General features: G+C 38.7%; 2 protein-coding genes across 2 annotated transcripts; one reads left to right on the top strand and one right to left on the bottom strand.

The window, feature by feature from the left end:
• Positions 1 to 1712: 1712 nt before the first annotated feature.
• Positions 1713 to 2734, bottom strand: LOC116198825. The gene has a single exon (XM_031529079.1). It carries the CDS (start codon positions 2628 to 2630, stop codon positions 1974 to 1976), a length of 657 nt encoding a protein of 218 aa, XP_031384939.1. The 5' UTR covers positions 2631 to 2734; the 3' UTR covers positions 1713 to 1973.
• Positions 2735 to 11477: 8743 nt separating this feature from the next.
• On the top strand, positions 11478 to 12832 carry LOC116200097. Its single transcript, XM_031530794.1, has one exon. It carries the CDS (start codon positions 11740 to 11742, stop codon positions 12349 to 12351), a length of 612 nt encoding a protein of 203 aa, XP_031386654.1. The 5' UTR covers positions 11478 to 11739; the 3' UTR covers positions 12352 to 12832.
• The last annotated feature ends 130 nt before the right edge of the window (positions 12833 to 12962 follow it).

Raw genomic sequence — 12962 nt, 5'->3', positions numbered from 1 at the left:
GTTCTGATAATACTGGTGAAAAGGATGGCCGACTAGGGTTTCACCTTCAAACTTCAGTTTTTTATTTTGAATCTTCGATTCAATTCTGCTATGTTGAGTGATTGAACACTGAAGTCACTGAATTCGGTTTCGGGCTCGGGTCGGGAGATTCGGATTTCCCTTAAAAATCGTGAACCCATCAACCGGCCGGTTCGAATGGGTTTGTTTAAAAACCAGTTGGTTTTCTAGGTTCACCGATTTTTTATGCAATTTCGGTTTTTTAGATAACCGGATCAGACACAAGTTCGGTTTCCAGTCGAACCGCTCGGTCCGATCCGGGTCTGATAACACTGCTTTCTTTTATGAATGCTCCCTTAATTAAATTTGGAATATGTCTTTCTTCTATGAACACTCCCTTAATTAAAAAGAGTGCACGAATAGAAGAGTATACTAATCATGGCAACATAGGATAATAAATATATTAATAAGAAAGAGAGACTCGAAAAGAAAATCAATGAGAAATTGGGGAACAACTGAAAATGCTTATGTGAAGAACTTTTATTAAAAGGAGACCATATAGATATAGATATAAATGTCTTGGAATATGTCTTTCTTATATGAATGCTCCCTTAGTTAAAAAAGTGCACAAATAGAAGAGTATACTAATCATGGCAGCATAGGACAATAAATATATTAATAAGAATGAGAGATTCGAAAAAACAACCAATGAGAAATTAAGGAACAACTGAAAATACTTATGTGAAGAACTTTTATTAAAAGGAGGTCGTATTTATATAAATATAAATATAGATATGAGATTCAGGTTATTTCGATTTCGTAAAAAACATACTAAATTTTCTTCTTTTTATTCTTTTTAGGGGCTAAGGATTTTCGTCAATAGCCCAGACGTCTCTTTTCACAATATGACCTATATTTCGAATTGTTTAAATCAATAGAAAAAAAAATTAAAGAAACTGAAAGGGGAAGAAATAAAATAGGAAAAAGTTGGGTGGATTTTACAGAGGGGGCCAGCAATATTGGGTTCACTTTGGGCAAGTGGAATCACATGAGGACATGTTAGTGGGTGCCTTAATGTGGCTGTAAAAGTTTTATTTTACTCCATGCAGTATCAAAGCTGCTTCGACAGGGCCATCCGAGTATATACATTGATGTACCTCCAAAGATTCTTATAATTTCATGGTATATTAATAATAGTTATTTTATTTTCTTTAGTTCAATGAATTCGAGCAGTAGTACTCCTTTTTTTTTTTTGCGGCTAAGCTGAATCAACCGGCAGTTTCTTAATAGGACACATTCAGAACACCCTATTCTACATTTAGAAGTTGAATATAATTAATTAACAACTCAACCGAACAATCTCTCTTCGGGGACATCCAAAAGATTTGGAACATGACCAGATAGTCTAGACCACCAGTTAGATTACATTCAGAATCTTGTATGTATAGTCAATTGTATCGTGCTCGTATATTTCCAATTAAGCACTGAATCATTTTGCCCATCATACCAAGAGGAAATTCATGATGCACCCATTTTGCTCAAGGATTTGTGACTATATGCTTGCACAAGATTATCATCAATAACCCATAGTTATTATTTTAATACAAAAAAGATGACAGTAAGTTTTTGGCCTTCCTAACATGCCTGAACTATAACTTTGATTAATCAAAATCAATATGTAGAATTCACCCAAAAATTCAAAGGACTTGCACATGAAATTAAAAGCTGTACTGCTTCAAAATTCAAATATCCCTACAATATGCACTCTCTCATTTGGTACAAACCAGCTTGCTGGGAATTGACATGAAGGGATTATTCTAATTAACAACATTAATCAAAAGAAACTACAAGTGACCATGATTTATAATCAAGAGCCCACAAACCTTAACCTACAGAAGGAAAAAAAAAAAAAAAAAAAAAAAAAGGAAACTATTTGCAACCTTATGCTCCTTATTTGTCAATCCAACACTCTCTGCTCATTGCCGTCTCAACTCTTTGTAAAACCTCTCAATGAACTCCTCCGCAGCTTTATCAACAATGCCATCGTCGCCGTCGTCCTCATTCTTCAAGGGGAACGGCGAGTCGGTTATCCTCAGCTGCCTGACGAGCGGGGTGCGCCCGAATCCTGGGAGCATCGGGGATGCTTCGACCGCCGGCGTCATATCCGGCTGGTGACTGTTCAAGAACTCAATAACCGCCCGCTCCAGCTGAAGCGGATTGGGGTCGTCATCGAGGGTCGGGGGAGGGTGGGCGCACCCGAAGAAGTTGTTGAGGCTTCCACCGGCCTTCCGGGGCTTGCCTAGGTGGAAAGAAGAGAAGAGATGGTGGAGGCTATTAAGGTGGTGGGCGTTGGCGGGGCTGTTGCTGCAGCTGAACTCGTACTCGAGCTGACCAATGGGGCGGATGGCAGAGGAGGAGGTGGCTGAGCGGACACCGCTGCTGTGGTGGTGGTGGTGGTGGTGGTGGTGGAACATCAGGTTCCCGATGGCTTTCCCGGCAATCTTGCCACGCTTTAGCATCATGTTGAGATCCACCATGAGCTTCTTCTTGGATGTTCCCCTCCTTAGCATGAACAACACCATCCTCACTATGTTCCATATTTTCTTGCTCGCTAAGGGAATGTTGTTTTCCATTTTCCTCTTCTCTCTTTCCAGCGGATCTCTCTTTTTTTTCTTTTTTTGACTCCCAGGGAGAGGAGAGAGAGAGAATTGGAGAAGAAGATTAGTTGAGAAGAGAAGAGAGGAGGAGCGGGGCTACTTAAAGGGGGAGATCATGCAAGAGTTGAGAAGAGGAAAAATATCATTTCAAGAAATAAAAAGGCAACATACATTAATTAAAATAAATTAACAAGAGTATATGAATAGCAAATTGAGCTTATGTGGGCGAACTTGGCCTCGCTGCAACGTACAGGATCAAAATTAGCTAGAACAATTTCGGAGCAAGGGGCAAGCCGACGCTTGAACATGATTAGTCCGTGTTGAATACTATCAGTGATATTTTATTATTTAGGATTAGGAAGTTACAATCAATGATATACCGATTAATATGGTAATTACTATTTTCTTTTGAATATTTTCTTAGATATATAGATTTTAATTTCCTAATTTTCTTTATGTTTGGCCTATAGATAAGCTGGTTAATTATGTGATATTTTGAATTGCTTATTTCAATAAAGTATCTTCTTTTGTGATTTTGGCTTATAATCAAATACGAAAGAAAAAACAATATATATTTTATATATATTATATATATATATATATAGTATTATAATGATTAATTGAATGGAAGGGAGGAGGGGGGTGGTTGGTGGGGGTAAAGGCCTGTCTGTACTGTCAATGGGCACTGGAGCCAACACCGATGGGCGGTATTTGTTTATTTTCCAACAAATTTTTACTATTTGTTTATTTGTTTTCTCCATTTTAATAGCATAATAATTGATTCGATAATGGGGGAAGAGATAGGAAAGGCAAAGCTTTGGGGACAAGAAATTAGAAAATGGCTATGGTTTCAATCATTTGTTGGATAACAGAACGTACAGTTGCTTTCAGGCCGTATAAAAATTCACTTATATTTTTCCCAATCATACAGATAAGAAGATTCTGAATTGCGAACTGTTTAAATTAATCATTCTCCATTGCTGGAATTTTCTTAGGGAAGATCAATGTTTATAATATACACGTGTACATCTATATATATTTTGTGCCCCTGTCAAGAAAATGAAAGATACATGTTGTCTTGCCTGTCTAGGTCTTTATTTTTTATTCTTTTTTACAAAGACGGAAGTCGATCACATATATTCAAATTTAGTACTTGTTAATAATAATTGTTGGAAATCTACAGAGGAATTGGACTAATAATTCATCTGCTCTCTAATCTACTACATATTCGCGGATTTACCAACTGAAGGGGGCGGGTTCCTTGATCTGCCCCTTTTGCCATTTCAATGAAGCTAATGATTGATTTCTAGCCAATATTTTCAAACACAGACTGAAAATCGAACCGGACTCTTCACCGGATCATGGATCAATCATTTCAACCCGTTTAACCACCTATCTGGCTATTTCTTTTGTTTTCAATAAACTATAGGATTAGTAAGAAAAAAAAATACAAACTTTTTATGTTTAACAATTCTAGCATAAATTTTTTTTCTTAACCTAAAAATGTACAAACTTTCAATCTGATGACAATTCTAGCATAGCGTCAAATTTTTCGTTATTTTGGAAAAAATCGAAGTCACAGAAGGCACCAGTTACCCCAATCAAGGGAGGACGTCGGCGACCCCAATCAGGGGGTGATGGTCGAGGTCATGGCTCCACCCGTCGAAATCGGAAGAATTCCCAATTTGAGGGTTCTCTCTATTCCAGGGGATGGGGGGGTCTTGATTCCGACCACCACCACCCCTCGATTGGGATTGCCAGCGCCCTCTCCCTGATTGGGGTCGTCGGCACCCTCTGTGGCCTCGATTCCATTCAAATTAACAGAAAATTTGACGTCATGCTAGAAATGTTATCAAATCATAAGTTTGTGCTTTTTTATATTAAGGAAAAAGTTCGTGTTAGAATTGTTAAAATGTGAAAAAAAAAATTGTTATTAAACCTAAACTATAAGAAACTCTAGGATTATTGAATTATAAAATATAGAGTCCTTAATAAAGTGATCCATTGCGATTTGTATTTTTATTTGAAAACGTAAGTTAAGTGACTTTTGGTATATAGATTATATAAAATATATCACAAGTGACATATAAAGTCAAGAATAGGTACCTGAATATTCAATATTTTTATTTATATATCTAGCGAAAATTTGGAACGAAAAAAATATTTTCTCAAAAAATCAGTCCGACCGTAGTAGACTACCATTTGAGTCCACAGATCAAACGGTTTTGTGGTTCTGATCAAGTATTGGCCATAGACGAGCTTCTGTAAAACTCGGCTCGAACAAGTCAGCAAGTGCGAGCAAGATTGGGCCAGGTTTAAAAACAATGTTTCTGGCTAGCTAATTCATTCTACAAATTATCTTATGATCTATGGCTATCTAATAGCTAGATCTTTTAAATTTTAAAACTATACGTGAATGAAGAGATTTTTTTTCGGTTATAATGGAGATTTAAAACCTAGTATAATAAAAGATAAATTCTAAATAACTAATAAAGAGGCGCAGGTAGTCCCACTAAGTACCGAACCTGCGACCTCTAGGTCAACAGGCGAAAGCGTGCGCTACTGTGCTACACTCTTTTTTGATTGAATGAATGAAGAGATTTAGAGGGAATTGAATGGAGAGAAACTGAAGAAAACTTATTATTTATCTGATCTTTTTATCCGAATTAGGATGTTATTTTAGCTCGAACTGAAAATACAAGGAAACATAGCGCTTTTTTTTTTTTGGGCACTAATAGGCATCGAGAAATCCAATAGGCGCTGATTAATTCATGGTCGAACTAGATTGCTCGTAAATCCTTCTCGATCTTGGATTTTCTCCATCGACGATATCCGAATCCAAGACGTCATAAACGGAAGAGGTGACGAAACACCTTGACATTCTCACATGTGTCGGTTAAGGAAACCTTTTTAGTTCAAGCAAACACTCTTGCCATTCGAAGGGTCCTAGTCAGAGGTACTACATATATATGTTTCCTTCTTAATTGTCTACCCCCAAATTCCGCCATCCATAAAATTAATCCATCTCATGTAATGCCCATGAAAGGTTCTCTGTCTTGGATTGTTTGCTAGGGATACTGCGACGCCCAGACCAATAGTATTGCTTCGCTGGGCCGGATTTAGAATTTTTCTCCCAATATTCTAAAGGGGTGGGTTACTCGTTTGTTAGGGCTGATAATTTTGAGCCCAAGCCCAACAGATCAAAGGTACAAGTAATTTGCCCGAGTAAACTTCGGCAGGCCATCATTTCAGGTGATCACTACTTATCCTTATATGATCATTGGATCAATTTCTATGGTGGTCGGACTCCACAATTCAATCACTAAGTTAATCAAATTGCCAGAAAGGGGCCAGTGATGACACCGATAACGCCATAACTGCGGCAGGTGGAAGTTGAAGATGGATTTCATGCTTGGCTACTCACTGAAGATAGCAACTAACGCATTGCCCTAAACGAAATTTATTGATAACCACCCCCTGAAATAAACCACAAGTCGTCATCTTTATATGGTAGCTATGATTTCTTGAATTTGGTCAATCTCTTTCAAAGCCAAATCTCCCTTTTGCTCCATTTTGTGTTTCAATTCATGCATAAGCAGATCAAGTAGTGTTTGGTCAACTTGCACGCATCTTATCTGTAAATTATCTCATAACTCTTTAAATATTTATAATTCGTAGTATATAATGTGCATGTCTGTTGGACTTTGGACCTACTTGGGTTTGTTCTCCTCGATCATTATCCATGAATATGAGACAACTTAAGATGGATTGATCATTGCTTTTGCCCCTCCTTTTTTTTTTAAATTAAAAAAATCGCCGTTTGATCTCAGATTCCTTAATCTCCTGATGAGAAGTTATTTCAATGAAAAATGGCAACGTTAGCTCAATAAATAACTCCTGACGCAACGTACACACGAACAACTTGTTACAAATCTGTTGATTCCATAGAATACCAGAACTACGACCTTCATTTCCCTATTGATTCTTTGAATTCCTAGGAAATCGGCATCCAACTCGAATCGAATCCGAAAATGGGCAAAAGAGCATGGTAGCTCTAAACTTTATTAGATGATCAAAGACAACAACTGTTTAACCCTAGGGTTTACATCGCTTAAATAGAATTAAAAATGCCTAAATTACACGAAAGACATAAACTTCTCCTAAAATTGCAAAAACACCCAAATAACATAAAAATACCTATTTGATGCCCTAAATGATGGAATTTGGCCTAAATCTCGTCTTTTCACAGCCAAAACAGTGAGTTGTGTTCCGGAGGTCGTTTCCCTCGAGACAAGGTCGTCAGAACCTATTTTTCTCGAGATATCGATTTGTCACGTCTTCTACCGCATCAACTCCTCACAGCTTCATGCCTTGTTTTGGACTATTACCGCCGATCCCCTTGTCAACAAAGGGGCTTGTGTCGACTCGAGAGCATGATGTTTGTGTATAAACCAATTCGGGAACTTCTCACCTTAGTCATATGAAAAATGAAATAAGGTAAACGCAGACCGAGAGGAAGAATGACCACGAGGGAGACCTATATATGTCACAGCCTCCAATCCCAAGGTCAAAAGGAGATGTGGTGGAGTGAAGAAAGAGAGATAACAAACTCGATCTTTCTCTTGAGAAAACTAGATTGGATGTGAAGCTCGAGAGTCGTCATAAGAAACTTAAATCCGAGATCCAATGGGAGAACTTGCGGAATGAAGGGAGACAAATGGTTGAGGAGGAAGGGAGAAGAGGATAACAAAGCCGAGGTCGAAAACGTTGCCGGAAAATGTTGGAGGGGGTTGAGGCGAGCCCTCGCCATAGAGGAGGGAGATCGAAGGAAGAGACTTGGAGAGAGGGCAAGGGTGAAGGAGTGAGTTTCCAAAACTAAAAAGTATCAGGGACTAATCTATAAAGATCAAATAGATCTGAACCTTTTCAAAAAATACTTGCAGGCAAATATATATCACGGGAAAAAAATTTAAAGGAGAATAACGGCATGACAATTTGTGGTTGAAAACTTAATCACATGTTATCTGAGACAAAATTCAAAGCATATGTATTACGAGATATCCTCCCGTGATTTCCATAATTTGTTTCCTTATACGTAAGGCTGTATTATAGGATAGATAGATGTCAGATTAATGACTTGTAACATTTAGCAATCTTGCCTTATTCTTCTCCTAGCTTATGGCTATATGTACAGAGACATGATATCAATAAAATTCAACAAAGTCATTCATAAACTTCTCGGTCTTGTACGTGGTATCCCGTAATAATATGACACATGAAATTTCGAGAAATCACTTATTCGTTAGTATTTATGATAATTTATCTTTTATAAATATAGAAAAAATATATTTTTTTAATCCCTAACATTTAGCTACTTTTTTGCACTTTCATTCGAAATCTTTTTTCTTATTCACTTTGTTCTCAACGTTACTCATTTTGTTCACTTTCTTCTTACTGTTTAATCTTCAGCCCAAACTAATGGTTAGATTTTCTGTACATAAAATTAATCACTCAAAATGAAAAAATACTTCAAAATGCCAAAAGAAAAGGAAAAGGGGAAGACGGGGATGGATGGAGATATTTGAGTTGAGGGAAAGTCGCTGGATGCGGCCACACCCCCTCTCTGCCTATTAGGAGTATTTCCGTATTAAAATATGTTGTTCCACACAGAAAAATTTAAAAAGAAATCACAAGTTTATATAAGACTTTGGCCTAGCAATCTATCAGCTTAAACTTTTGGATTGCAGATAAACTCAAATTCTTGTCGGCCCAAGTGGGATTCTTTCATGGTACAGAGCGGGTAACGCTTTCGCACGCACGTGTGGGTTCACACCATGCCAGATTCGATTTGGAGGCGACCAAGAGTGCGCCTCACGTTAGGCAAACTCTAGAGTGGCCCGATCCAATTTCAAGGTAACTAGAGGTGCACATCTAGTTAGGCATGAGTGGGAACTCGAGACTAGTTTGGTGTTTGTCCCCTTTCACCTGAGCACGAAAAAGGATGTATGGCTCGTGGTCAACTGTTAAGGGCGAACCACGTGAGGACATATTGAGATATATTTGTCCCACACAGAAAAATTGAGATAGAAATCAGGTTCATATAAGGTTTGAGTCCAGTAACCTATCAGCTTAAACTTTTGGATGGTAGATGGATTCAAGTCCATATAGGCCGAAATGGGAATTTTACACCGCCAACCCCGGATTGTCAGTTGCCTCGAATGACACCGGCTACATTGGAGGAGCTAGGGATGGTGGTCGCTGGCAACTGCTCTATATTCTCTCTCCTTCTCTTATCTATATTCGTCATCCAATTTTTACTTTAAAAAAATTCCAAAATTAATTTTACTTACAGAAAATTTAAAATAGAGTAGATTGCCACTGTCGTCATCCACTTATTCATTAGCAACCGTTTTTGTCCCTGACATATTTTGGCCACTAATTAGCCCCAAACGTTGGCATTTCGTCTACCATTTATACCCTTCCGTAACGAAAAAGGTAACGCCGTCCATGAATTTTCCGTCACGGAGGTTAACGAAAGGGTATAAATGGTAGACGGAATGCCAACGTTTAGGGCTAATTGGTGGCAAAAATATGTCAGAGGCAAAAACGGTTGCTAATGAATAAGTGGATAGCGACAATGGTATTATACTCTTTAAAATATGTTATGTTTTGACGGGAAGTTAAAACAGGGGGTGGAAAGTGAGCAAAATGAGTAATGTTAAGACCGAGATCAAACAAGAAAAAGGGTGTTGGGCGAAAGTTAAAAATCATTTAAAGATTGGGAACTAATTAAACGTGACTTTTTTTCCCCTTAAAATATATAAATTTAGTACTTCTTTTTAACGTAAATCAAGTAATTTTTTTTCTTTTATGTAGCTAAAGTATGCTAATCTAACAAATTCAACACGATAAATTCAATATGTGAATGATTATTGCTAGCTTGAAAATCAAATTATAATTTCTATCATCATAAACTTACTCGGATTAACGGGAGGCTGATTTATGGTTAATAAATTTTTTTCCCCTAAATTTTCACGTATAATGTTGAATCAATCTTTTCTATGTCGGGAGGTCAGATACAACCCCCCTCGAATCAATGGCGATAGAGTGGGCATTCAGATTGCTCGAGAATTTGATATGAAAGTATGCACCGTAGGCTTCCAAGAATCCGGTCAATATAAGTTAATAATTACCCGGTATATTAAGTATACTTAATCAGTTAATTATTAGAACTTAGAAGAACTCGATTATTTGCCATATATAGAACGATGCATATATACCGATGGCAATCACTAAGGCCACTCAAAGACCGTGGCACGCACCCTTAACTTGTAATTAAAAAATTTCAGGTTTGATACCCAAGTAGAACTACTTGTGCTTTTTTATTAAATATTTAGAATTTCTATTTTAATGTACAAGGCGATGAACCTCCCATATAACCGAAAAAAAAATGTCAAACAAATGGTTTTTTTTTTTTTTTGCGGGCACTCTCTAGCGCTTCAATCAGTCTGTCCCATCTACGTTGATTCATTTCTGTTCAGTTCCTTGTCTGATCTCAGAGGGGCCAAAGTCGAACCCAAATGCCCCTACCCTCCCGATTTTGGCTTTCATTATTGATTTTAAGCCTTTGGAGCCGAATTGGAGCTTGGACAAGGTAACTAATCGAAGTGTGTAGGTGGAGATATCATACCTCCTTTAAATATGTTTCCATTCACAAACTCGGTCATTCAGACACGCATGCTTCAAGTTCTACAATTGTTCTATTGTTTGTCTCCGAGATTTCCTTCGGACAAACACACGTAACGAAATACACACGATTCAAAGCTAAAGTAGTATTTGACATGAGCCTATAATCATTTGCAAGCTGATCGTTGCGTCATAGAACTAGTATACGTCTCTTTTCACAATTAATACGTAGCCTCTAAAATTTTTGGCTTATTATTGTTATAATAGCTAGCTCGCTCATAACTCCAATAACTCCAACTACCTTTCCTTATCAACCCCATACATGCATGCAAAGATGGCATCACTTAAAAATTAGGGGTATGTATGACGAGGCTCGTGAAGTCTATTGGGACAGCAACCAGAACCGTATGTTGGGTTACTTTCAGACACTACTTTTACGAGGAAAAACGGTTGTTTTAGGCTATCATTTCTATGGCTTGTGTGCGCCCACAACATTTTGTGTACGGGATTTATAGCCCGACTTGTGAGTTCCCCGCCAACTGGGATCCTCTCTATTAAATGCACAAATTAGTTTTTTTTTTTTTTTTTAAAAAAAAATGTGCACTGGCGTCACTCTATACCTGAGATCAAGCATTCGGAAACAAGAAATCATAAATCCAATTCTCCCCAATAGGACTTTCTGTATTCCTATATTTCCTCTCTTCTAATTATCTCCTTGTCATGGGTCTCATTTGAAACCGAAACATAGTCAATAACTATTTTCCATTTGTTTCCGCATTCATCTAAAATGCAAATTCTTTCCCCCAAAGAACAGAAAATACGGTCACAATCCCATTCTGAACCGGCAAATCAGCTGATAGTTGTTTCTTCAGAGGACCAGATCCAGCAAATAATATAAATACATACATATAGAACAGAAATTGAGAAGAAATATAAATAGGAGGAGTTAAAATTAACTGAAAAGGCATGAGAACTTTTTCCCAGCTTCACGTTAATATAATTTTTCCAGGTCGATCAAAACAGCCAACAGAAACAGTTAGCTTAGCTAGCTCGGTCGCTATCCGCCATTAATGGCACTACACTACTTTAGCTATTGAAGCTCATAAAAGGTGGATCAAAGCAACTTGTCTCGCCCCATGCTGAAAAATCTAGCAGGTTCACGGTTGTTCATGTACTTCGTGGTTGAAAACTGATGCGAGATTCATCACGGTCCACCAAACAGATTTTCGAGCCATGGAGATACCCTCTATAAATATGGCCTCCTTGGCTCCAGACTCCTCATCAACTTGCTTTCTCTCGTCGTCATAACAGTTCCTTCTCGATCAAAACTACACCACAATCAGATCCTTTTGGAAAGCAACGGAAGAATAGTATTTGCTGGGTGCCTCAGAGATCGACCATGGCACCGCATGGAGATGCTATTGGCGACAACTCTTTCCCAAGGGTCACCACCACCACCAAGTTATCAAAGCCGCCTCGGTTGTCGAGCGACAACCTCCAGCGGACGAGATCAGACATATCATTCGAGCTGAGCCGAGTAGGCGAGGAAATCGAGGATCTGAAGGATGGCCATCATGATAACCAGCTTCCACCAATATCGGAGGTCGAGGACACCAAGTGCGAGTGCTGTGGGATGAGCGAGGAGTGCACGCCTGAGTACATCGAGAAGGTACGGAACAAGTTCTCGGGGAAGTGGCTCTGTGGGCTCTGCTCCGAGGCCGTGAAGGAGGAGGTGGAGAAGAATGGAGGGAAGAGCTTGGAGGAGGCACTGAGAGTCCACATGAATGCTTGTGCAAAGTTCAAGAGGATTAGGGCTTTCCCTGCCCTGGCCCAGGCTGATGCCATGAGGCAGATCCTGAAGAGGAGCTCCTCTAGGGCAAAGTCTCTTAGCCCTAGGGACATGACCAAGGATGCCCCAGGGCGAAAGCTGGCCAAGCCTGGAATCGCAAGGAGTTCAAGCTGTATTGCCGACATTTCCCGAGATCTTAAGTACATAAAGTTGGCCAACTAGATGATTGGTGGTCATTTGCCTTAATTGGCACTGATCTTGCAAATCAAGGGGAGGTGGGTTTGAATTTTATCGACCTTCTTCCCCAGCTCGGTCTAATCTCTAGTTGGGTAAAATCTTATACGTATCCACTGAGTCCGCTAGGTACTTAACCGACGAGAACCATTCTATGTACGGGGTTGCAAGATCTTGTAAGAGGCCCATGCATGTTACATATAATGGCATCCCGTCGTCTTAATTCCTCGGTAACGTTTCGATGTGTGTAACATAATATTCCATCCTTTCATGTAATTTGTCTAGCTTAGAAGTTCTCTTGGGCAATGATTTCCTAACCCAAGATTAGCCAGGGCAGACCTTTAACTGTATACCTTCTTCAAGGTTTTTTGAGGTCTGTCACGAGAGCATTTTGCAGGTGGGACCACCTATCGTACAATTTTTACCATCATGCTTTAAAATATGTAATATTTGTCGGAATATTTATGTACATCTTTCTGTTATAAATTGTGCGTTTCTTTTGCTCATTTTGCACATCATAAGTGACATTAGAGAGGCCAACATCTGCTTATCTAGCACATCATATGTGAGATTAGAGAGGCCACCGTCGCCTCACTTTC

This window comes from Punica granatum, chromosome 3 (assembly GCF_007655135.1).
Source record: "Punica granatum isolate Tunisia-2019 chromosome 3, ASM765513v2, whole genome shotgun sequence".
Lineage (NCBI taxonomy): Eukaryota > Viridiplantae > Streptophyta > Magnoliopsida > Myrtales > Lythraceae > Punica > Punica granatum.
Note: the sequence above shows the minus strand (reverse complement) of the source record. Positions and strands in the feature narration are given on the sequence as shown.